The sequence below is a fragment of the Cetorhinus maximus genome, chromosome 3 (assembly GCF_964194155.1).
Source record: "Cetorhinus maximus chromosome 3, sCetMax3.hap1.1, whole genome shotgun sequence".
In the NCBI taxonomy this organism is placed as follows: domain Eukaryota; kingdom Metazoa; phylum Chordata; class Chondrichthyes; order Lamniformes; family Cetorhinidae; genus Cetorhinus; species Cetorhinus maximus.
The window spans coordinates 198,627,214-198,654,230 of NC_135881.1; the positions used below are offsets into that span (position 1 = coordinate 198,627,214).

The 27,017-nt window shown below is 48.5% G+C and overlaps 1 protein-coding gene across 1 annotated transcript in view; it reads left to right on the top strand.

Moving 5' to 3' along the window:
* Positions 1-27,017, top strand: part of acad11 (acyl-CoA dehydrogenase family, member 11) — a 157,314-nt gene that overhangs the window by 13,777 nt on the left and 116,520 nt on the right. The window contains exons 7-12 of the mRNA XM_078539581.1: positions 1,191-1,315; positions 5,227-5,333; positions 9,445-9,571; positions 15,364-15,441; positions 20,928-21,066; positions 26,678-26,785. Coding sequence (XP_078395707.1) covers positions 1,191-1,315; positions 5,227-5,333; positions 9,445-9,571; positions 15,364-15,441; positions 20,928-21,066; positions 26,678-26,785 — 684 coding nt within the window. The remainder of the gene's footprint in view (positions 1-1,190; positions 1,316-5,226; positions 5,334-9,444; positions 9,572-15,363; positions 15,442-20,927; positions 21,067-26,677; positions 26,786-27,017) is intronic.

Sequence of the window (27,017 nt, forward strand, 5' to 3'; positions counted from 1 at the left end):
CCCGGCCCAGGGGGTGGCAGGCTTGGAGGTGAGTGGGGGGGTCAGGTGGGGAAAATATGGGGATACGGAGCCAAGGCAGAGGGATGGAGTTATGATACAAGTCAGGCGTCATCTGACTACCTCCGCCACTCAAAAACTAATGGACGCATTTCAACAAAACATGGTACGTAGATAGGGTGTGGCCCAAGGGAGAACTGATTAGTTTTTGGGGATCCGGATCCTGGAACTTTTTAAAGGATCCGTTAACATTGGGAGTTAGGGAGGAATTGATTTTTTTTTTAAGAGTGTTGTGGGTTGCTTGATGTGGAATGTTGTTGCTTATTTTAGAATGTTTTTTCTGTGTGCCGAGGCTTTACGAAACTCTTTTTAACCCCTTTCTGACCATTACACTACCTTGAAGTGAGAGATAATTGGCTCTGGCTGTTACTAGCCTAATTTGATTGGTTTTTAATTACGACTGTAAGTTGATGCACCTTTGCGACAGTGAATAGAGCCCTAATTCATGCTGTACAAGGTCCTATTCACTTCCACTGATACAATGTTCATCTTGTACAAGACTGTATTCCTTTGTAACATTACAAGCTGATTATGGGTGGCTGTATCAGTCTTAGCCTTGAAGGGGTTACTGGTGTTGGCAATGCCTTTGTTTAACACACACAGCCACGCGCTTGCATTATAGTACATTACAACTATTGTTCACAATTCTAATTAGTAAAGCTGATTAATCAGTACTGTAACTTAATCAGTACATGCCCAACTCAAATACAGAACTCAGTCAAGGTTTCAAGATTAATTGTGACTGACTGATTCCTCTTAATACAGTGATATAAAATAAAGCTGACTGTTTAACCAGGAGAATGGCCCTGAGTCATAATGTTCATTCAGAGAGCTGGTGCAGACACAATGGGCTGAATGGCCTTTTTCTGCGCCATTAAAATTCTGTGATTCTGTGTTACTATCATATGGTGGACCTAAATCTAACCACCCAAATGTATCTACATTTAATTTTAAGATGATACCCTTCTGTTCTAGACTCTCTCAACAGCAGAGATATAAAGTAAAGTGTAAGGTATAGCAAGGAGATCATACAATCACAGATGGAAGTATAGTCCAGTCTATAACAAGGCATTTGAGTGGTTGTCAACGGAGGAATATTTGCTTCAAATTTCCCCACTATCTTTATTTTCCAGGAATTCCATCCTGTGAGGCGTTGACCTCTATGTACAGACACTGTCGAGGTCAGTCACCGCCTCCTCTGCCCAACTGGAACTTCTTCCTGGCTCTGTCCTATTTCAAAATTGCTTCCATACTGCAGGTAAAATATTTTTTTGTTCTGTAAAGAGTTGATGACACGTCTTTGAGATCCTGCAATGATTGGGAATGTTGCCCACCTGGAAGCAACGCTTCTCAGTCACAAAGACTGGGCCCTTACTGCAATAACCAGGCTGTAATTTCACAAGCTGTAATATGCTGATCATCCAATGTAGGCAGTAAGGTTTATGCTGCTGTCAACCTTCTGTTTTCCCCCCCTCCACAGTCTTAAGCATTGATTGAGGAGGGAGTTGGCTGCCCAAACTGAGAATATTTCTAGATCACTGACCCTGTGCGCCATCTCTGGTTAGGCGACTGTATGGGTACCAATGCTGCCTCTTAGACTGCCACCAATCCTAGTCTGAAAACTTCCTGTAGAAAGTTGTACGAGAATACCTTTCTTCTGGTTTTACCCTGCCCTGGACAGTTGCACAGATCCACTCAGCGTACCTCAAAGCAACACCGGCGAATGTATGAATTCACCAGCCACTTCCCGCCTCAGCGAGTTTGGGCCCACTGTGTTAGGACGCAGCGTGTTGGGTCTCTGTACTGTCTGAATTTAGAATAATTTATTGTCCACTATTCTATCTCAACTCAGCGAGTGAGAGAACAGCAACAACAACTTGTATTTATATAGCACTTTTACATGCGAACAAAGAGCAGGGGTAGGCCATTCGGCCCCTCGAGCCTGCTCCGCCATTTAATAAGATCATGGCTGATCTGATAGTAACCTCAAATCTGCATCCCGCTTACCACTGATAACCTATCACCCCCTTGCTCACCAAGAATCTACCCACCTCGGCCTTAAAAATATTCAAAGACTCTGCTTCAACCGCCTTTTCAGGAAGAGAGTTCCAAAGACTCACAACTCTCAGGGAGAAAAAATTTTGCCTCATCTCCGTTTTAAATGGGTGACTTCTTATTTTTGAACAGTGACCCCTGGCTCTAGATTCTTCCACAAGAGGAAACATCTTCTCCACATCCACCCTGTCAAGACCTGCTTCACAGTTTTTTTTTTATTCACGAGATGTGGGCTTCGCTGGCTAGACCAGCATTTATTGCCCATCCCTAGCTGCCCTTGAGAAGGTGGTGGTGAGCTGCCTTCTTGATCCGCTGCAGTCCATGTGGTGTAGGTACACCCACAGTGCTGTTAAGAAGGGAGTTCCAGGATTTTGACCCAGCGACAGTGAAGGAACGGCGATATATTTCCAAGTCAGGCTGGTGAGTGACTTGGAGGGGAACTTTCAGGTGATGGTTCCTATCTACCTGCTGCTCTTGTCCTTCTAGATGGTAGTGGTCGTTGGTTTGGAAGGTGCTGTCTAAGGAGCCTTGGTGACTCCCTGCAATGCATCTTGTAGATTGGACACACTGCTGCTACTGTGCGTTGGTGGTGGAGGGAGTGAATGTTTGTGGATGTGGTGCCAGTCAAGCGGACTGCTTTGTCCTGGACGGTGTCAAGCTTCTTGAGTGTTGTGGGAGTTGCACTCATCCAGGCAAGTGGAGAGTATTCCAACACACTCCTTAGCAAATAGAATTTGACAGAGAGCCACTGAAGGCAATATTAGGGTAGATGACCCAAAAGCTCATCATAGAGGTCAGTTTTAAGGAGTGTCTTAAAGGAGGAACGAGGGTAGACAGGCTTGGGGAAGGAATGCCAGAGCTTAGTGCTTCAAAAAACTGAAGGCTTGGCTGCCAGTGGTGGAGTGATTAAAATTGGGAATGCTCAAGAGGCCAGCATTGGAGAAGGAATTCAGCAGAATTCAGTAGACATTAGTCAGGCCTCATCTGGAGTACTGCGTCCAGTTCTTGAGGAAGGATGTGAAGGCATTGGAGAGAGTACAGAGGAGATTCACAAGAATGATTCCCGGGATGAAGAACTGTAGGTTTGAGGATAGATCAGAGAGATTGGGACTGTTTTCCTTGGAGAAAAGAAGGCTGAGAGGAGACTTGATAGAGGTGTTCAAGATCCTGAGGGGTATGGACAGGGTAAATAGTGAGAAACTGTTCCCACTCAAGAGAGCACCAGGAACTAGAGGGCACAGATTCAAAACAATTGGCAAAAAGAGTAAAAGTGATGTGAGGAAACATTTTTCAATCTGAGGGTGATTGGAGTCTGGAACAAACTTCCTGAAAGGGTTGTGGAGGCAGGCTCCATCGAGATATTCAAAGGGAATTGGATTGCTGGCTGAAAAGAGAGAACGTGCAAGGTTACGGGGATAAGGCAGGGGAGTGGGACTAGGTCGAACCCCCTTTCAGGGAGCCAGCGCCGACTCCATGAGCCGAATGGCCTCCTTTTGCCCGGTTAAGATGCTGTGATTTTGTGAGAATGATCGGTGACCCGCATTTAAAAAAAATTGAAAAGAACCGAACCTGAGTGTTAAGAGCTACAGTTGTCAGCAAAGCTCTGTGCAGGCAGACAGGCAAATTTGGACGTGTTCCGGGGCGATTTAGCAAGCCGTGCTCGAGGCAGTGGAGTGCCGACTTCTCGCAGCAAGTGGTGTGCCACAGGAACAGCCCTTAGCAAGCACCGAACGCCAAGTTAAAATGCCGACTGCTGGCACACATGACCTTGGCGAAGTTTCCAGAGAGTCGTCAGCCACGCAAAGTCAGTGAGGTCCCAATCAGCGGGATCAGGGAAGGGAAATAATTAGTAAACAAAAAAAACAAAACCAGTGGTTTCCTCTCGAGAGGCGGTAGGTGGAAGAGGCAAGGGGAAATTTTTCTAGACTTTCACAGAAGAGGAGGATCAAATCACTGCGCAGAACGAAACTGAATCCTGTCACTGCGGGAACAGAAAGGGACAGGGTCAACTTGAGCAAATGTTCCCTGTAAAGTCAGCCTGTTCTGGAGCGCAGTACCTGTCCCTGCACCTGAGCACAAAGCTGTCTGATCTGAGCTGAACTGAAAAGGTTCCAAGTGGGCCCTGACTTGCTGCGACAGTGCGTGAGAGACAGCACACTGCAGTTCACATCGTTCACACCAAGAATAAGCCGGACCTTATCCCCATTTCCCTTGGCACTTTCAAAAACGATTTTGACACAAGTTCTCAGTCATGCGGCTCGATTTTAACTCGGAGCTGGGCTGGTCAGGCGAATGAATAAAATGAAGTTGAATGAAAAGGCAAAGAAAGAAAAAAGAAAGACTTGCATTTATATAGTGCTTTTCATAACCACCGGATGTGTGAAAGCACTTTACTGCCAATGAAGCATTTTTTTGAAGTCCAGTCACTGCTGTAATGTAGGAAATGCAGCAGCTAATTTGCGCACAGCAAGCTCCCACAAACAGCAATATGATAATGACCAGATAATCTGTTTTATGTGATGCTGATTGAGGGATAAATATTGGCCAGGACACCAGGGAGAACTCCCCTGCTCTTCCTCGCAATAGTGCCATCTGAGAGGGCAGGTGGGACCTCAGTTTAACGTCTCATCTGAAAGACGGCACCTCCGACAGTGCAGCACACCCTCAGTACTGCTCCGGACTGTCAGCCTTGATTTTTTTTGTGCTCAAACCCAAGGAGTGGGACATGAACCCAGAGCCTTGTGATTCAGAGTGTGCAACCACTGTCACAGATACAGAGATAAAGAGATACCAAAGCACAAGAAAACGATGAAGAGCACTAGGGGAACGGACCTGAGGGCAATGACCCAGAACTGACAGCATGAAATACTAATGGATGAGCTTTAATAAGCTCACTGCATATCCTCATTCAACAGTGAGTGCTGAAGGCATTACTCTTAGTGTCCTGAGCTATCACTGGTCCTTGGACCACACTTTGAGAACCACTTTGCTAGAACACTGTGAGATTAATTTTATATTCCCAATGGGATTTTGAAAGTTAATGTTCTTTCAACGTTTACAAGAATACAAATGCTCCAAACTGTTGACCTAACGACAGTGCCTTTGTTTCTACAGGGTGTGCAATCTCGTTCACTGCTCGGGAATGCCAGCGCTGAGAACGCGCACATATTTGGCGAAAGCATAAAGCCTCTGGCAGAAGCTGGACTGCAAATCTCCAATTGGTAATAGCACAGTTAGAGTAAAACAGCCTCACACCATCACACCAGTCTGTAGAGACTCAGCATTGTCAAATTGTGCAGGTTTTTAACTCGAGATTACATTTTTGTAACGTTACTTTTTCCACGTCTCATACCAATGATGACATTAACATTTCAGCGCCAAGCCCCATCATCCCAGTCTGGGCTGAATTCATACCGTGGTCCAGCGTGTACTGGCTTATCACAGCCAGCTTTGCAGTTAACATGAAGGTCTGTAAATGCTGCAACTTTTATCTGTTTATGACAAGTTGACAGAATGTTTAAGATAAAGTTTGGAGTACAGAAATGCAAAGATAAATTGACTGACTCCGGACTTGCAGCAGTGAGTCATACTCAGTGACAGTGCGGGTCATTAGATCAGTGCTTCAGTATAATTGCTGCATCTCTGTGTTTCCCCGCATCCTCTGGATGCGACTCCTTCCTACAAGTGCGGGGACTTTCCCAATGCACTTCCAAATTTTTCCACGCATTGCCCAGCACTACAGAGGGAGCAGCCAGGACTTTTGCTCTTCAAAGGTTCAAATTCCTCCTGCTTATTTCATGGTCCTGTTTTGTACTCGGTTTGGCTTTTTCACTTAGTCCACCAGTGGAATGAACTTTACCTCCTGGCGTCTCTGCTCATTCTGTTCAATGTTGGCACATGAATAATTGAGATCTCCCTCGATTCTCCCTTGTTTTAGGGAACCTGTGGGATTATCCCACAAAAGTTGAGCTAACAGATGTAACTCGTCATAAATTTTTAGCTTTGGGTTAAAAAAGAAACTGGTTTCAGGTCCTGGAGAAAAACAACTATTTTTTTGCCATTAACCCCAGCCAGATTTTGTTGCCAAGTCTTAAGATTCAGTTGTGTTTTCCAAATGTATTGAGACCCAGAATTTTTTTATCCCTTAAGCATAACATAAGATATACGGGACAGATAAGGGCCATTCAGTCCAAACAGTTCATGCCAGTGTTTATGCTCCACTAGAGCCTCCTCCCATCTTTCCTCATCTAAGTCCACCGTCATAACCCTCTACTCCCCTCTCCCTCATATAATTGTCTAGTTTCCTGTTGACTACATCTATGCTGTCCACTTCGACCACTCCCTGTGGTAGCGAGTTCCACGTTCTCACCGCTCTCTGGGTAAAGACGTTTCTTCTGAATTCCCTATTGGATTTCTTGGTGACTATTTGATATTGATGGCTCCTAGCTGTCCCCACGAGTAGATGCGTTCTCTCTGTGTCTGCTCTCTTGAAACCTTTCATGATTTTAAAATCCTGCCCGCCACTCGACCTCTTTTCAAGAGAAAAGAGATCCAGCCTGTTCATCCTTTCGTGATATGTACAGCCCCATGTTTTTGGCATCATCCTTGTATCTGTTTTTGCACCCTCTCCAGTGCCTTTATATCCTTTTTATAATAAGGTGACCTGAATTGTGCACAGTACTCCAAGCCTGGTCCAACCAAGGTTTGATGCAAACTTGGCATGATTTCTCTCCTTTTCAATTCTATCCTTCAAGAAATAAACCATTGCCCTTGATTTGCTTTATTTATGGCTTCACTACCCTGCATTGTTATAAAATGGGCGTGGGAGGTGAATCCTCCTCATCAGGATGGACTTCCTGTGGAGTGTGTCATCCCTCCTTCCCCCCCCTCCCCTCCACGTTTGCCCCATCTTCCATTTTGCTGGGTCAGGCCTCACTGTAAAGGCACAACTGGATCCTGGTGGAATTCCCACCATCAAGAGGCAGCTGCCAGTGCTAAGGCAGAGAAATCCAGAGCGGAGCTTCCACAGCTGTACCCAGAGGACCCGCTGAGGAAGCTTAAAGGGAGTTGTCCCAATGAAGGCCTCGGCCTAGTATCCTTTACTGACACCACATTGGTCGCAGCTGCCTTGATCCTACTCTTTGGAACTCGCTAATCGAATTTCTTCACCCTTCTCGCTCTTTCTCTCTCCAAATTTTTAAAAACCTCCTTGAGACCTGTCACCTTTGTCTTTCTAATTTATGCCACTCAGCTTGGCATCAGTTCAACTTACACCTATTGGCGAAACACCTTGGGACATTCTCTTGCATCAAAGCTGCTACAAATGTGCAATTTGTTGTTGTTAATAGGGATTAATCTTTCCTATTCATCTTATGTTCTATAATACTCCCAGAGCGGTTTGATTGCATTGCTATGGGCCAGCAGCCATCTATCACCGTGCATGCAAAGGGATGTTTAGCTTTGGTTTGTTTTCTTTCAGCTCCAGTTTTCTTCCCTAAGGCAATCTCTCACATTAGGCTTCATTCTGTTGATACCCTGATGACACATCTATTTGACCATACTTCATTTCGATGGTGAAGGTAGAATCTTTCAGATGGGACTGATGCTGTCTTCACTCTGTGTCCACACACCGCTCTTCTTCAGCAGGAGATCCTGGATGGGGATCAGAAGCTGGAAGTTCCAGTTACAGTGAATCAGCCACTGCCAGAACCAAAATCAAGTGAAGTAGCTCTGACTAGGATTGGACTATCCCAAACTCCATAGCTTGTTGGCATACTGGGCCACCATTTGTTGCCCCTCCCTAATTGCCCTTGAGAAGGTGGTGGTGAGCTGCCTCCTTGAACCGCTGCAATCCGTGTGGTGTAGGTGCACCCACAGTGCTGTTAGGGAGGGAGTTCCAGGACTTTGACCCAGCGACAGGGAAGGAACGGCGATATAATCCCAAGTCAGGGTGGTGTGTGGCTTGGAGGGGAACTTGCAGCTGGAGGTATTCCATGCATCTGCTGCCCTTGTCCTACCGTAGTAGAGGTTGTGGGTTTGGAAGGTGCTGTTGAAGGAGCCTTGGTGAGATGCTGCAGTGCATCTTGGATACGGTGCACACTGCTGCTACTGTGAGGCGGTGGTGGAGTGAGCGGGGATTGAAGGTAGTGGATGGGGTGCCAGTCAAGCGGAATGCTTTGTCCTGCATGGTGTCGAGCTTCTTGAGTTTGTTGGAGTCCAAGTCCAGGCAAGTGGAGATTATTCCATCACACTCCTGACTTGTGCCTTGTAGATGGTGGACAGGCTTTGGGGAGTCAGGAGGTGAGTTACTCACCACAGGATTTCCAGCCTCTGACCCGCTCTTATGGCCACAGTATTTATATGGCTAGTCCAGTTCAGTTTCTGGTCAATGCTAACCCCCAGGATGTTGATAGTGGAAGGTTCAGCGATGATAATACCATTGAACGTCAAGGGGAGATGGGTAGATTCTCTCGTTGAGTGGTGGATTAACCCACTGAGCCACTGAGAGGGGCCCCAAGAGCAACTAGAACTCAGTAGATTTTGGGAACCCTATTGAAGCAAAGCTTGGTTCACCGAGAATCTTATCTCTTGTGTTTCGAGACAGTCAGCAGATCCTACTGGATCTTCCATTCATATAAATTAATCAAAAATAAACTTTTGATTGAATTAAGAGGAAAAGACATCATTCCACAAATAAGATGTAGAAGAAATAGACTATGAGATAGCTCAACCCGCTAATTTATAAAACTCACAAATAGTATGTAAATGATTAAGGACCTGACAACGTATGATCCATGGACTTTAATACGAAACACAGAGTGTAGGCGACCTTCCATTTCCATTCTGTAAATGAAGGAGACCTGCATTTTGCAATGTATTGTCGTTAATTGTATACTGAAATGTTCATAATTGGGCAATCCTTTTATTATTTTCTACTTTGTTTGTATTTTTGACTTGAATGATTGTCCATAACAATGTCATGAATCAGATTTGTTTTATTTGTATTGTCATCACAATTGGGCACCTGCCGCCATGATGATTTTTCAGTCAACCACTTTACCGTCCTTCTGTCCGTCCGTCCGTCCGTCCACTTAGACAGGTTCCCCCCACCAAGTGCGAGAGCCATGAATCTGTAAAAGAATCCAATGTTTTTCGCTCCGAGTTGAACCACTCGCAACAGCATTCCGTCTGACCTGAGGCGAACTTTGCCCCCTGACCTGCGGAGAGCTAGTGTCCTGTCAAAGCTCCGAGGGGAAACTGCAAATGCTGTAACCTCGGGCTTGAGTTGGCCCAGCCGGGTGATAATGCTGTCACTTTCTCTCTCTGATTTAGGAAAGTGGAGTCGTCGGGCATGAGGTTTTCTACGAGGAGAAGCTCGCTCCAGCAGTCCGTCAAGGGGCAGCGCGTTCTTCAGCAGCTGAAAGAGTTCACAAGGCAGTACCTGTACCCAGCAGAGCAGGTAGGGTATCTGCCATTAGCTCCCACACGATGAATGATTTACAAAGGTGGAATTGCTGCTGTGAGTTTGACTAAAGTCCACTTGCACCATCAAAAACTCCAGCCACAGTTTCAGAGGCGGCTTATCATAGAATCATAGAACAGCTACAGCACAGAAGGAGGTCATTCAGCCCATCGTGTCTCTGCTGGCTCTCTGCGGGAGAACTCAGGCCCACTCGCCTGCCCTTTCCCTGTAGCGCTGCAAATGTTTTCTCTTCAGGTAATTACCCAATATCCGTTTGAAAGCCCGGCCATAAGGTACACTCCTAACTCCTATTTCTTATGGTTCAATTTGCCTCCCGCAGGCAGTGCAGCCCAGATCCTAACCATTCGCTGCAATAAGGAAGTTTTCCTCATGTTGCAATTACTTTTTTAAAATCAGTGTCCTCTGGTTGGCGACCCTTCCACCCATGGGAACAGCTTCTCCTCTGTCCAGACCCCTCAGGATTTTGAACACCTCTATCAAGCCTCCTCTCAATCTTCTCTCCTCTAAGGATGACAATGCCCACTTCTCCAATCTATCCACGTAACTGAAGTCCCTTGTTGCTAAAACCCCTTCTTGTAAATCTTTCCTGCACCTTCTCTGCCAACCTCGCTTACAAGCCCTTTGTGAGTCACAGTCTGCAGGCCCTTGGCCTGGGAGATGACCCAGCTCCAGGACCCCTTCACCCGCCTGTATCTTGTGGAGTGTCAAGCGCTGATCATCGAGTTCAGAAAAGGGAAAGCAGTTGGAGACTCTTCCCGCATCCCAGCTACACGCAGGCCGGATCTCCCACACGACGTGGGTATCACCCAGGAGAGATTCCGGCTCCCTCAAAACTAGACCGTCTCTTTTCAAAACATTAGATAACATCAAACACACCAACTTTGCAGACGGTTGGTTAACCGCATCTGTGGTGAAGCCTCGCTGAGGCTAAACTCCATTCAAACTGTGCACCCGGAAATTCATTGTGGGCACCCTGCTCATTCATTAAAAATCACACACCAAACAATTAACCAACGGCGAAAAAGCAAAACGCCAACACAAATGATGAGCAACGTAAACTCCCATTTCGATGTGGTGCAGCACCATCTTATCTCTCGGTGTACAGACAATACCCGGAGAAATCCCTCCCCTTGGCGAGAGGCCTGGGAGAAAGATGGGAGAAGGAGAAAGCTTACCAGGGAGGCTATCCCAGGGACGTGAGGAACAATGGACTCGCACGGCCGTTCAGTCCCTGGTTACGTAGCTGTGAAGGCATCTAACTCAGTCTCCTTCCTCCATCCACAGTCTTTTGCCTGGCTCAGTGGGCCTGTCTTTTCCACTCTAGGAGAGGATTCAGGGTGAACTGTCACTAATATACAAACAGAAAATGCTGGAAAATCTCTCAGCAGGTCTGCCAGCACCTGCGGAGAGAGAAACAGAGTCAACGTTTCGAGTCCGTAAGACTCTTCTTCAGGGCTAAAGAGAAGTAGAAACGTGATGGGTTTTATACTGTTTAAGAGGGGGTGGAGCAGGTGGAGCAAAATAGAAGGTGGGGAATTAGTGGGAGCTCAGGAGAGATTTGACAAAGACATTGTGGACACAAGGCAAAGGGAGTGGCGATGATAGTGTTAAAGACTAAGGCAGGTGCTAATAGTAGCGTAAATGTCAGATAGCAGAATGTGTTAATAACAGAACAAAGGGTCAGCAGTCTCTGAAAGCAAACTGTCACTAATGTTGGCATGGAAGGTCGCGAAAGGTTTCTCCAACGCGTCGCCTTTGGTTCTGGCTTTTCCACCATTATCACGGACCTCTCCCGGCCGGGCTGGTTGACGCTGCCCTGTCTGCCCCAGAGCTGGGCATTGCCGGTGTTGTACAAGGCTGAGCCCTGGGGACTGTGATGATGAGGATCACTGGACCTCAGTGGAGAAGTTTTGTGAGGCGTCCAGCTCTCTTCCTGTCCTGCTGGTGAACACCTCCAGATGATTATAGGAGGAAGGGGAGGTGTCCGTCTCCCCTCCAGGTGGTGGGGTAGTCAGGCGGAGGTTTGGGGGAACTGGATTCATCCAGTCCATTGACCTGTCCCGTGACTTGAGGGAGCGCGGCACCACCAGAAGATGCTGCACTCCCTAATGAGACTCCACACTCTCCGGGCCTTCCGCACTCCATTCATAGTTGTTGCTTAAGATTTGATGACCTGAATTCACCGTTGTCTTATAAACCTCCAAAGGTGGAGTCTATTTTGATTTCCTCCAATTGACTTTGCTCAACCTATCCTGTGTATAATGTGTACAAGACACAGCTGGCCACAAGATGGCAGTCATTGCACATTGTCTCAGGTCCTGCTTGTTCCCTATTTTTTAGGATTGCCTCTAAAGTACCTTGGTTGAAACTCCTTCTCTTTCTCCACTCCGCGCCCCCCCCCAACCCATTTCTCTCCCATCATTGCTTTTCCAAACTGCACCCCCCCCACACCCCCGACCCCAAAGCACAGGTCTTTCTGATCTCTTCCTTGCCCCTCCAAGGAAATTGAGGACATTAGTTTTCAGTCCCCACTCCATTCCCTAGCTACTGACTCCATCCCTCTGCCTGACAACAGTCTGAGACTATACCAGGCTATACTCACAACCTTGGCGTCACTTTCGACCCTGAGGTGAACTTCCGACCTCATATCTGTGACATCACATCTGTGACATCACTAAGTCTGCTTATTTCCACCTCTGTAATATTGCCCGTGTTCTTAACTGGCAGCAAATCCTGTTCGCCGATCACCCCTCTGCCCACTGACCGACATTGGCTCCCGCTCAAGCAATGTTTTGATTTTAAAATTCCGACCTGTGTTTTCAAATCACCCACGGCCCCTGTAACCTCCTCCAGCCCCACAACCCTTCGCGATATCTGCTCACCTCTAATTCCGGCCTCATTAGCATCCCCGATTTTAATCGCTCCGCCATAGGTGACCGTGCCTTCAGCTGCCTGGGCCCTAAACTCGAGAACTCCCTCCTGAAATCTTCCCTTCTGACCCCTTTGCTCCTTTAAGATGCTCCTTAAAACCTACATCTTTGAGTTAGCATTTGGTCATCTGACCCAGTATCTCCTTACGTGGCTCAGTGTCCTACTTGGTTTTAAAGTGCTCCTGTGAAGCGCCCTGGGACGTTTCATTGTGTTAAAGGTGCTATATAAATATAAGTTGTTGTTGATTTAGGTCCCGGAAGTAATAGCATGGTAGTCAAGTTCAGGTAAAGCAGAACTATTAAAACAGGATCACGACCTTCAGATGAAGGTTATGAACCGCGATGAACATCTGGCTGGAGAATTAGAAGGAAAGCAGTCGCTTTGTAGTACAGAACTTGTGTAGTGCTGAAAAGAGAGACATGCAGTCAAAACTTTTTGTCCTGCACTCATCAGGACAGATGCAAGAATGCCAAATTTCAAAGGGAGGAACAATTAGTGCTGCACGAGATAAGGGTGCTGATGGGCTGACCTCAGTCGATCTGTTGTATAAATTGTTGTTGCCTTTGAAATTTGGCATTTGTGCATCTGTCCTGATGAGTGCAAGAGGAAAAGCTTCTTTAGAAATATAACGATCACATTCCCGCTAGTCTCTGCATGTCAGGCATTGCCCAGGATGTAAGAAGTAGTGAGGAGACACTTTCTACCAATATACCCGGTACATTAAAGCCACTTGAATATCATTTTCTCAACAAAGGTTTTGATGGTGAAGTTGAGGTTGCTCATACCATTGCGCTCAGAACCCTCTGACACTTGGCTTGCCAAACCACATGGCACTGGTTGTGGAGACGAGGCCTATTTCATGCCCAGTATGGTGACTACAGGGAATGGCACTACATGCCACAGAATCCAATGTACAAGCTCCAACTGTGGTACTTATTAGGGCACCCCCACCCCCCCCACCAAACGTCACTGGAGGACCCAGGCTGTGGTCCTGTTGTCAATCGCCTGTTTGCAGTGGATGTTGAACAGGAACATTTATCAAATTGTCACCCCGAGTATTTCTCTCCAGGTTATTGGATCACCTGCAGTTCAATGCCCACCTTAAAGGCCAATCCACTGTTGTGACCTTGTGGCCTATAATTTTAACAATTCATTCATGGAATGTGGGTCTGGCTGGCAAGGCCAGCATTTGTTGCCCATCCCTTGAGAACAGTTAAGAATCAGCCACATTGCTGTGGTTCTGGACCCATGTGTAGGGCCAGACCAGGTAAGGAGGGCAGATTGCTTTCCCTAAAGGGGCATCACTGAACCAGATGAGTTTTTATGACAAATGATGATAGTTGTCATGGTCACTGTTAATGAGTCCAGCTTTCAGTTCCAGATTTTTGTTAATAATTGAATTTAAATTCAACTGCCATGGTGGGATTTGAACCGATGTTCCCAGTGCATTAGTGTAGATCTTTGGATTAATAGTCCAGTGGCATTACTGCTACACCACTGTCTCCCCACATCATCACTTTGAGGGCCTCATGTAAAAGGCTTAACTACACTAAGCAGATTTCACTTGTTTTTTTTATATTCACTCATGGGATGTGGGTGTCACTGGCTAGGCCAGCATTTATTGTCCATCCCTAATTGCCCTTGTTCAGAGGGCATTTAAGAGCCAACCACATTGTTGTGGGTCCCTGGAACACCACTATGCCACCGCCTCCCCCATGCCCCTGCCTCCCTCTTGGGTACGGGTGGATTGATTCGCTAAGTAGATAATGGAGGTGTGAATATTTTGGACTTCCAGAACTGAACGAGAGGAGGCAGGGACAAAACTAGCAAACCACAGATAGGAGCAGGAATCTCCCGACCTCCGGAGTGATGGATACATGGAACCGACCCTCAGCTAGAATAGCGCGTGCAGTCTGGGCTAGCTTCTTTTACAAGGGTTTGATATATACCTGGGTAGGAATAGGACCTGGGTGATGGGCCTCTAACTTTCCTTCTGGTGCCAGTGACGCTGTCCCAGACATTATTTATCATTTTCAGTAGAGGAAATGGAGGCAGAATGCTAACTGTTTGACAACTTTCGACATGCCACTAAATAATGTTTTCGTCTCCAAGCTATTGTTTGGAACGTTAGCTCAAATACCAAGGCGGAGAAAAGAAAGAAAAACTTGCATTTATATAGCACCTTTCACTGTTTATGTCGTAAACGCTTTGACAATTGAGTGCACGCTCTAGCCGTGATTAAGAGCAGCTGATATGAATTGGGGACAGGCTGGGACACTTACATAAGGGCCAGTTCTCACCTGTGGTAACACCTTATGTTATCCTGGGTTTTGTAAGTGAACTGATGTTGACTGGCTCCAGTTTCTTCCTTTGCCGGATGACTGTTCAGCCAGTTAACATTCACCAACCTCAGGACATCCCAAATCGCTTCACAGACAGCAACGTAACGTTGACCAGATAATCTGTTTTTAGTGACGTTGATTGAGGGATAAACATTTGCAAGGACCTGCTCTGTTTTTTTGAAATGGTGCCATGGGATCTTAGACACGCCCACATGAGAGGAGAGATGGAGCCTCAGTTTAATGTCTCATCCGAAAGACGGGTACCCCTGAGAGTGCAGCGCTCCCTCAGCACTGTACTGGAGTGTGAACCCAGCTTTTTGTGCTCAAGTCCCTGGAATGGGACTTGATCCCGTAATCCTTTGATTCTTACAATTGAGTCGCAGCCATTTCTGCACGTTACTGTATTGTTGTGAAGCTAGATGAACAATCAGCATTGCGGCCCTCATTGTGCACCATGTATTTCATCATTCAAACCATGCTGCTCTTTTTCTCCAGGAGGTTGCAGAATACTATGCCAGAAATGAGCATTCAACTCTCCGATGGCAGAAGCCCCCCATTATAGAGGCACTGAAGGTAACTCGAGGTGGTTTTTCACTTTTATGACTGTTGTTATGATCCCTGTGGAGACAAGTAACACGAAAGAATCAAGCTTCCTACTCGACTACAGTAGGGAAAAAAAAACCTGATGGATAAGATTTCACTTTTTAGAATTTTACTAAACCAATCAAACCAAGATCACCGTGGATTAAACATGAGCAAACAGGCAAATTGTGCTCAGTAGAAACTATAAGCTATGCTGTATAAAGCTGATACGGCAGGGCTAAATCTCATGTGTTTCTCTGACAGCACATGCACTCCCCTAGAGAGTTTGACCACTCTTCATCACACCGGGTCTGATCCTCTAGTAGCCTATGACAGCTGCTTTGCTCCCTCTGAGACCCTTGGACACAGTTAGCTCCAACAAGACGCACTTTTGTAGAACCTTTCACTGTTGGGTCAGGAGAGCCCTGATGGCGAAGATTTCCAGTCTCCCCTTCATTTAACCCCCGCTGCATGGTATGGTTGGCTCTTGTAGAAGCAGCTCTGCTCTACAGCGTATCTGAGCTGTTCGAGCAGCTTGATGGTTTCAGTTTTCTCAGCTAGTTTCCGCTGCTTACCCCTGTCCAGCTCTCTTCTCTTTTTTCTGCCCAACGGAAACGGAAGCATTTCCCCAGCTGTCCCTGTCCGCAGGCTGAAACTCCATCTCCCCAATAACTTCCACTTCTTTAGCAGCCCAGCCAGAAGCTGGTTCCTTGGAAATGATGCCACAGCCAGGAAAACCCATCAAGAAACTTGGACCTGGTCTCAGGAGAAAAAAAACACTTGGAAACCGTGTCCTGACAGTGTGCCATTCGTGGAGTGTACATCGTGGCATGATTATAGAGAGCTTATTTTGGAGCTTTGACCTGGAAGTGTTCCTCCTCCTATCTTGCAGACCACTCACTACCACCAACTCTCTGCTGGTTAGGAGCTTTTATTTATTTATTCATTCAATGTAGGTGTCACTGGGCAAGGCCAGTATTTATTGGCCATTCTTAATTTCCCTTGAGAAGGCAAGGTTCCTCCTTGCTCAGCCATTTCAGAGGGCAGTTAGGAGTCAGATATTGGCCAGACTGAGTAAGAATAGCCATTGTGAGTCAGATGGGCTTTTGTGACAATGCAATCACCATGTTAAATACTAGCTTTTCACTTTTATTTAATCAATTGATTTTTAAACTCCACAGATGCTGTGGTGGGATATGAATTCATGTCCCTGGATCATTAACTTGGATTGCTAATCCAGTAACGTAACCACTAGGCTGCCGTTCCCAACAGCTTAGAGGATTCGCAGTGCTGTTTCTGTGGTAGAACATTCACGGCCACTGTCAATGCCACTCTTAGCAGCAGTATAACTCATTCCCCCTTTGGGGGGTTGGTTAGCTCACTTGGCTAGAGTGCAATGCAGAATAACACCAATAGCACAGGTTCAATCCCCGTACTGGCTGTGGTACTTCATGGAGGCCTTTCCCTGAACTTGCAGAGTGGTACTTCTCATGCTGTGAGTTGCCAAAATTGTCCCTGTCTAATGGGGAGAGTTTGTCTATGGTTCTTTGGGACTGTGGCTAGATGAGGATAATGAGCACATATTAGCACAGTTGTGTCTCAGTAGCTACTTGATGTGATACTCTGGTCACTGACCCAGGAAGTTGCAGTTTGTGCTGAGTTAGCTAATTGCAGTCAAGTCCTACCAATGATTTTAAACATCCCCACCAAACCACTTTCCTCTAAGATCAAGGCCAGCTTCCCCAGCCTCCTTATGATGCAGTTCCTCGTCCCTGAAATAATGAGGAAGGCCTCTTGACTCGTCTTGGCTCGTTCCTCTAGAACAGGCTTGTCCAACGTTTTTTGCGCGGGGGAGGAGGGATTGCGAGGGAGGGGGCACATTTCCTTTTTTACCTCATCAACAGACCGAGGAGCAGATTTCAGAAAGATACACGGGTTTAAAGAAAGCTGAGTATGATGGAAAGGAACAACCTGCTGAGCAAAAATAAAGCAATGTTAAAACAATAAATTGATAATTTAAAAAAAAAAACAGTAATAAATAAAGATAACCGTTTGAGTGTGAGAGGGTGAGTGTGTGTGTTTGTGTGTTTGGCTCACACGCTCTCCCCCACTGTGAGAGTGGGTAAGAGCATGTGTCAGGGTGAGGGTAACTGAGAATCCTGAGATTCGGAATGAGCTAAACACACACACACACACACCCGCACACACACACACACACACCCGCACACCCACACACACACACACCCGCACACCCACACACACACACACACACACACACACCCGCACACACACACACACACACACACACCCGCACACACACACACACACACACCCGCACACACTCACACACACACACGCACGCACACCCTCACACACGCACCCGCACACACACACACACATACACCCGTACGCACGCACACACACACACACACACCCCCGCACACCCGCACACACACACACACACACACCCGCACACCCGCACACACACACGCACACACACACACACACACACACACGCACACACACACACGCACACATACACACCCCCATACCCACACACACCCGCACGCACACACACCCACACACACCCGCACACACCCCCGCACATACGCGCACACACACACACATACACCCCCACACACATGCACACACACTGACACACCCACACACACCCGCACACACACACACACCCGCACACACGCACACACACACACACACACATGCACACATGCACACACACCGACACACCCACACACACCCGCACACACACACGCACACATGCACACACACTCACACACACCCCCCCCTCTCACTCACGCTTCCCCTCTCTTTCATACACTGTCTCCCTCTCTCTCACACACAGCCCTGGTAGTGAGTCTCTTCACTCCACTACCTGGGCCCCACATTCTTTCTTCCCCCACCTCCCTAACCTGGCAGCCTCTCTCTCTCCCCGGGTCCCCACAGCACCTTCTCTCCCCTCCCCCGGGCCCACGCTACACCATTCAGTAGGATGATGGGTGATCTTAACCTCGACCATGAACTTAAATCCCACTCCAAGACCTGGGCACAAAAACCAAGGCTGACACTCCAGTTGCTAGAGAGGGGGAGCACTGCATTGTTGGAGATCCCACCTTTTGTGGGAGACATTAAACTGTGGTCCTGTCTGCCCTCTTGGGTGGATATAAAAGATCCAATGGCCACTATTTCGAAGGAGAGCAGGGGAGTTACCCTCGGTGTCCTGGCCAAAATTTAACTCACAACCCAACAACACAAAAACAGATTATCTGACCATTATCCCATTGATTGCTGTTTGTGGGAGCTTGCTGTGCACAAATTGGCTGCCACGCTTCCTACGTTACAACGCCTCGGAAGTACCTCATTGGCTGTAAAGAGCTTTGGGATGTCCTGTGATCACGAAAGGCGCCATATAAATGTATGTCTTTCTTTCACAGCCTATTCCCAAAGCCTTTGGTTCACTTAACTAACAAAAGCCACGTCACAAAGCAGAACTGCCTCAGAGAGTCAACTTTGTATCGGCGTTTTCCGAATTCCGTACTTTTTATTTATTTATTTTCTATTGTTCCTGTTTGGTTGAGTTTTATTTGGAGCCTTTCACTGGGCGGAAGCGAGATGCCTTGTATTACCCCTGCTGGCAGAGAGTTAACATTTTACTGCAGCAAAGCTGGCCAGCTCCCTGGTTTCTAATAAACAGCTAAAAGATTGCTTCCAAATGGAAGAATTAGGGGGAAAGAAGTTGCCCTGACATTCCAGACGTGGTGTAAACTTTGCTCTTGGAGAATCGGTTGAAGTGTTTTCCTTTCAAGCCTCTTCCCCTGCACTGAGCACCGGCCAACGCTTTTCACGATTGGTTGCTAAGATACGTGAGAAAGTGACCTGGAATAACATCCCCTGATTTTGAACAATAAGTTTAAAATGCTGCCCCAGTCCAAGCTTGTATCGAGAGCGTGTCGAGGGGGCTCCAGCACTGATGCCCGGGGCACTCCAGCAGCACTTGCACCCACCTCACCTGCCACTTTTGCCATGGTTACTCCCCTCTCCCTTCTCTTCAGCCAATTCCTTTTCAGCAGGAGGCCATTCAGCCCATCAGGCCCGTGCTGGCACTCATCAGAGCAGCCGGTCATCTCCGTTAACCCTGCTCTAGCCCTTAGGGCCTGCATGTTTGTTTCCCGCCAATACATCCAGTTTCCTTTTGAAAGCATTGGTCCCCTCCACTTCCAACACCCTCCCGGGCATCGATTTCCAGGTCAATACTACTCGCTGCGTTATAAAAAAAAACTTCTTCCTCACATCCCCTCCGTATCTCTAGCTCAGAACCTTAAGGTCTAAGGGCTAGAGCAGGGGAAATGGAGCTGACCGGCTGCTCTAATGAGAGCTAGCACAGGCCTGATGGGCCGAATGGCCTCCTGCTGACATCCCCCTCCGTATCCCTTGCTCAGAATCTTAAATTTGCGTCTTCTAATTCTTGTCCCACCAGCTAACGGGAACAGATTTGCTTAGTCAGCCTTATCTAAACCTGTCACAGCCTTATACTCCTCTATCAAACACTCCCTCAATCTCCTTCACTTCGAGGAGAACAGCCCCAGCTTCTCCAAACTAACCTTTGTAGCTTGCTGCTTGTTGGAGAGGCAGTGGCGTAGTGGTATTGTCACTGGGCTAGTAATCCAGAGACCCAGGGTAATGCCCTGGGGACCTGGGTTCGAATCCCGCCACAGCAGATGGTGGAGTTTGAATTCAATAAAAGTCTAATAACGATGATTTTTGTAAAAACCCATCTGGGGAAGGAAATCTGCCATCCTTATCTGGCCTGGCCTACGTGTGGCTCCAGACCCACAGCCATGTGGTTCCCTCTGAAATGCCCTCTGAAATGGCTGAGCAAGCCACTCATTTGTATCAAACCGCTACTGCAGCGGCTCAAGAAGGCAGCTCGCCACCACCTTCTTGAGGGGCAATTAGGGATGGGTAATAACTGCTGGCCTAGCCAGCGACGCCCACATCCCACCAATGAATAAAATCCCTCATCCCTGGGAACTACAGCTTGGTTTTAACTCAAAATGCTCACTGCTCCCAGTTTCAATGTCAGTTTTTCACTGAGGAAAGCCCACATGCAACCACCTCCAATGCCACATCCTCCAAAAAAAAAATTGTTGAGGCTGTTCTTCACCAAGATCTTCCTCTTCAGAGGCCATGATGGTTAGTATTTAACCAGATTATTTTCCCTGGAAAGAGATTCAATAATAACGCGCAAAAGTGAATGAGATAAACTCTTGAAGGGGGAAAAATTTACAGGGCAATGGAGAAAGAGCAGGGAGGTGGGATTAATTGGATAGCTCTACTAAAGAGCTGGCATTGGCAGGATGGGCTGAATGGCCTCCTCCTGAGCTGTATCCTCCTATGATTCCTTCAAGCGTTTCAGGAATTGAATATTTTCCTTGCTCTTTGTTTTCTGTTTCTGGCAGCACAAAGCGAAAGCCACAGGCCTTTGGAACCTTTTCCTGCCGGCCGTCAGTGGCCTGAGCCAATTGGATTATGCTTTCATTGCTGAAGAAACTGGAAGATGCTTCTTTGCGCCAGAGGTTTTCAACTGCCAGGCTCCAGGTAGATTGCCAGCAGTGACGTTTGTGTCTTGAATTGTTGACTAAGTTGGCGCCCTGCCACGGTCCTGTTCACTCAGGAACTGTGGGATTCAAGTGAGAAGGAAAGCTGTCAAGAGAAAAAAAAAAATCCCAGCTGTTCCATGACATCTTTGGCTGGGAAAATCATCCCAAGGCACCTGACGGGGATGTGAGGGACAGAGAGATGGATGTTGGTTCAAAGTGGGGTGATATTAGGAAGGGGATGACCACAGGCTTGGTCAAAGAGGTGGGATTAAAGGAGGTGGGGAGGGAGGGAGAGACCGAAAGGCCTAGAGATTTAGGGAGTGAAGTCTAGTGGCCTACCAGTGGAGATTGGTTGGGTGATGGGTGTAAACTGGAGAATATTATATTGGTAGGGAGGGGCTAGGCCATGAAGGGATTGAAATGCGGAAATGAAAACCTGAAACATGAGGCATTAGTGGACTGGGAGCCAGTGTAGGACAGCAAGCATTGGGCAAGCTAGACTTCGTGCAGGATTGTTCAGATGGTGGGGATTCCCACTCTGAGGAGCATTAATTGGCTGGAGGTGGGACTTCGGCCCTTCACCCGGGAAGAAGTCCCGCCTCAGAGAGCTGCTGGCTAATCTGATTGGCTGCCAGCTCTGCAGCCCCAGCAGCGCCACTGGCAGCAGTGGCCAGGACTGGGACTACAGGCAGTCCCCAGATTCTCAGTCCCTGAGTCCGGGGCCAGGATTTTTTCCCATGGCGGGCGAGCTCGGTGGAAGCAGTCGGGGGCGGGGGCAGAGCCGATCGCTGCCCACGATCGGCTGCGTGCTGCCATTTTATGCGGGCGGGCCAATTAAGGCCCTCCAGCATGACGCGCAGCCGGTAGCGCTCAGCGTTACCTGTGCGGGCGGGTAGGAGGGAGAGTCGGGGAGTGTTCGCGCGTGCGTGCCGGAGAGCACAGCAGCCTCCCTGAGGCATGGAGCTGCCTTGGGGAGATTGAATAGAGAGTAAAACATTTCAATAAATGATGTAAAAATTAATTTAACCAGGTCCCCTCATGTGACAGTGTCACATGAGTTGGGACATGTTTGCGAAGGTGGGAAAATTAATTTATTGATTTTATAAAAACTTCAGGTAACCTCATCCCGCCCGTGGATGAGGTTTCCTGAAAAACGCGAAGGCCACTTGGCCTCTTCGGCTGCCCCCCCGCCAACCTTAAGATTGGACGGGCGGCGTTGTTAACAAGTGTAATTACTTTCTTAATGGCCTTTAAAAGGCCGTTGACATTTCGGCGGGCGCGCAGCCGAAATCACGATGACATTAGGACACCCGCCCGACATCGTCGCGCGTCATTGTGTCGGGCCCGATTCAGCTCCAGGACCAGGTAAGTGCAGGAGATTCTGACGGAGGGGAGGGAGAGTCATGAGGAAAGAGGGATGGAAGCCTTGATGCAGAGGTCAAAGGTGGGGGGGTGGGGGGTGGGGGGAACAGCCGCGGGGGGCAGACCTCAAGCCCGATTTGGAAAGGAGGCTGTTGAAGGAGACGATCTCCACCCCCCCCAAGCCCCAAGGCCTGAGCAGAGTGACCTGCTGGAATCCCACCCCCCTCCACTCCCGGGCTCCTCCTGCCTGCCTCAAAATTGTGGGTGGTCATTAATTGCCCAGTTAAGGGGCTTCAACTGGGCCAAGGGTGGACCTAGGCCTCGCCCATCCCATCATGAAGTTGTGGACAGGTCGGGGCAGGCTGGAGGGTGGTGGGAAGGCCATCCGGGGAATTTAACGGGTCATCAAGACCCCCCCCCACTCAACGGCTGCAAATTCGCTGACGGTGGAACATAAAGTTCTGCCCTTAGAGTTGGCTGGGATCGGGCAGCAGAGTTTAGAATCAGCCGATGTTTTTGGGGTAATGGTAGGAGAGCATTGATGTAATCGAGTGGGGGTGATTAAGAGAGTCTCAGTAACTATAGGCAGTGGTATAGGTGGAGGTAAGCGATGAGGCAGAGATGGAAATAGGCCGTCTCTCTGGCGAAGATATCAGGTGTGACGCTCAGCCTGGGGTGGGGGGTGGGGGGGAGGTGGGGGGGGGAGGTGGTCATTGAACAGGAGGCCTCAGTTGCCAGGGAAGAGGGTGGCATCACTGGCCAGAGTCCGAAGCTTGAAGATGATGTCTTTGACCTTCCTAATGCCCAGTTGGAGTCAGTTGCAGTTCTCCCAAGGCTGGAATACAGAAAAGCAGTTTGGCAGCACGGCTCCAATGGAAAGGTAGAGAGCTGGGAGAGAGGTCGAGCCAAGATGTCAGGATCCTGGCACTGTAGCCTCAATATTAAACTCCACCCAATGGGAGGGAGACTGCTGAGGGGTTAAAAATGGACAAAAAGCAGGGAACGCATCCCCAACTTGGCATACACGCCTCCCTCACTATTTTTATAGTGATGGGTTTTGTGGTGGCAACACACTTGGTTAACATATCTAACTCTGGCTCCCACGGTGCAGCTGGGGGCCTGATGTACATTGAACAGCTCCCGCCCAGATACCCGGCAGTGAAAGGACGTTGGAAGATGGTGCCTCGAGAAGGCAAGTGACTTTTCCAGCACTCCCTGTGGGTCAAGAGGAGAAGCGCTCTCTCCACCTCTCCAGGAATTCTTCCAGCCCCCGCTGCTGATCCTGTTCTCCCTTCCCCCAACCCCCCACCCACCCCAATCACAGGCCTCCCATCTCCCCCATCAAGCACCCATGTAGTGTCCGCTCCATTCTGCGATCACAGGTGACCTTCCCTCCCAATCCAGTCTTCCCTCTCCTGTGATGACCTCTCTCTCTTTCTCTCTCTCTCTCCCTCCCCCATCATCCTGACTCTCCCCCCTCACTACACCCCTCAGGATGCCTCGATCTCTTGCCTTCCTGCCACCACCCCTGGCCAGATCCACCTGGTTTTGGCCTTCTGCCAAAGAGCAATGTCAGGATCTCTGCATTGCCGACATGGGCTTGGCCATTTTCACCCTTTGCTCTCCCTTTCCTTCTTACCCGGCGCCCCCCCCACCACACCACCCCCACACCCCACACCACCCCACACTCCCCCACCCTCCCCCACCCTCCAGTACCCCCTCATACCCCCCCCTAGCACCCCCCCCACACCCACCCTCCGCACCCCACCAGCACCCCCCACCACACCCCACCCTCCCCCCCCCGCCACCACACCACCCCCACCCACACCCCACACTCTCTCCTCCCCCCCCCCCCCCCCCCCCAACACACACACACACACCCCACCCTCCCCCGCAATGAATATCAGCCCCTCTGATCGGGAATGACACCACATAGGGGCAGCATGTAGATGGTGAAGAGGAGGGTAGTAAGGATGGATCCTTGAGGTGATGGTGATGGTGCTGGGCTGGGGAGAGAAATGGCTAGTAGAGACACGGTCCCACATTCCACTCAACAAGAGATGGAACCAAGCAAAGAGTGAGGTGGGGAGTGGAAGAGCGATGGTGACCATGTCAAAGAGAGGCTGAGGTGAATGAATGGGAGTGTTTCTGTTCCAGGTGTTGCTTCAGTGATAGTGTGTGTAAATAGGTTATCACAGAAATACTTGGCTTCTTTTGACTTTAATGTATAGATGAAAATCAAATTCACAACCTGGAAGGAGAGCTTCCATTTTGTTTTTTTTTCCCTTCGACAGCCATGATGCTGACATCACTGATCGGAGGAGCCTGCAATGTTTTATTTCCTTTTTGAGTTAATTAGCTTTCTTCTCCTCCCTCTCGGCACCTCTCTCCTCCTTTAAAATCTGCCTCCTTGACCAAACTTTTGGTCTTCTGTTCTAAACTCTCTTTAGGTCGCTTGGTGTCAAATTCTGTTTGATAACACTCCTGTGAAGTGAGTTTTAACATGTTGCAGGGTGCTATACAAGTGCAAGTTGTTGTTAATGCTGTTCTTCAGCTTATTGCTGTCAGGAACAAAGGGGAGATGGTGTCTTTGCGATAAATGTCATCGGACCCTCCAACTCTACCCCAGCCCTGAACCACCCTTCGACTCTGCCACTCCCCGACTCACCCTCGCCCTCGCTGAAGCTCCCGTCTCTCGCCGCTCATGTCCAGAGGCCTCACTCATAGTGAGGGTTCAGGAGAGGGAAACAGGGAGTGGGAGCATTTAGAAAAAAAAAAGATCGATTCTCACATCCCCAGCCACAGCTCAGTACATCCGCATCATCGGGACTCACAAGTTTCACAACCCCGGAGCCCCAGCTTCAGATTGGATCAGGATCTTGAACGGGAAACACAGGTTCGGGGAAGGGAAGCGGCGAGCGGGAGGGTTGGAAAGCGGGAGGGATGGCAAGGGGAAGGATCGGCGAGGGGGTGAGTCAGGGAGCACGAGAGGCCGCAAGTCGAAGGCTTAGAGAGAGAGGGAGGCCGCAAGTCAGAGAGTCAGTGGCAAGCAAGTGGGTCAGGAAAAGGGAGAGGCTGCTCGAAAATGGCGCCGATTGGGTCAAGTGGCCGTCTTGACAGACCGGCGGGAAATGACTTTTAAACAAATCTCGCGGGAATACAGGCCCCATTAACTGACCGATGTTAAAGTGAAATAACAGGGCAGCATTAAAGGTGGGCTCACTGGAATGTACACATGAGTTTCGAAATGGGAACCTGGGTACTAAAGTGTTCTGTCTGGTCAGTAATGAATCCTGGATGTGAGGCTTGGAGCATTGGGAAAGAGGAAGGAAAGAAAATCAACAACTTTGAAATGTGATGCTTTAGAAGGATCCTAAAGGTAAGCTGGGTGGAGACAAAAACGAATAAAGAAGCACTGAATGAGGCCGGAAGAACTTTTAAATAAGGTCAGAAGAATGGAGTCCTTGGACAGGTTATCTGTGCTGAAGGGTCGGAGCCTAATCACCACCAGAAGGGATTAATGGAAGAAGAGCAAGAAACCAAAAGTGAAGGAAGCAGCTAGGCTGGCTTAAACAGAACTCCAACAACAAGGTCATCCACTGTTGCTATGATTGGAAAGTTGGGAAGACCTTGGACACCTACACACTCAGCATGGCACTTAGATGACGAGGAATTTGTCTGGGATGAGTAGACTGTTAGCGCAGGACAAGCGTATAAGTGCTCTTTTATTCCCAGGGACGAAGCCATCCATATTTTCAACATTTAACTGTTCTTACCCTCTTCTGAAGGTGTTATGGCGCTGGGGGTATGGTTTCGTCACCACCAGCCATCCGAGCATCTCACCCGACCGGCAGCTCATTATGTGTGAGTCCAGTGGTGGTAGTTGGTTGACCATGGGGGGCATCACAGTCGAGACCAGTTCTGTCGATACCAAAACACATGCACCTTCCAGCCTTCCGACAAGGGTTACTGGATAATGGCCATGAGCAGGAACCCTGGCTGATGCTCTACACCAGCCCCAAACCACCACTCCCCCACTTCGCATCCAGGTCACTGTCACTGGGAACAATTGCATGACCCCCACCCACCTCCCCCAACCACCACCCCTGCACCCACCAACACTTAGCATAAGGGTGATGTGTAAACAGCTCATTTTAATACAGCGTTGTAACAGAAGCAGTAGAGTCAGATTGCAGAATCATGCAATTTCCCATCTGACCCCATGTCCCCTTTCACTTGTTTTATAGACACGGGGAACATGGAGGTGCTACACTTGTACGGAACACCGGAACAGAAGAAGAAATGGCTGGAGCCCCTGCTTTGTGGGGAAATCCATTCCTGTTTCTGCATGACTGGTATATAGATCAGCTTGTATTAGTCCATTAGGATTTTTGTTGTGTTCAGCTTTGAAATTCTCTCATCCTTGTTTTCAAATCCCTACAGGTTCCCCCGCCTGCCCTCTCTCTGTAATATCTCCACCAGCTCTCCAACCTCTGAGGCATCTACTCTCCTCAAATCTGGCCTCTTGAGCATCCCCCCCCATCCAATTCCAATCGCTCCACCATTGCCATCCATACCTTCAGCTGC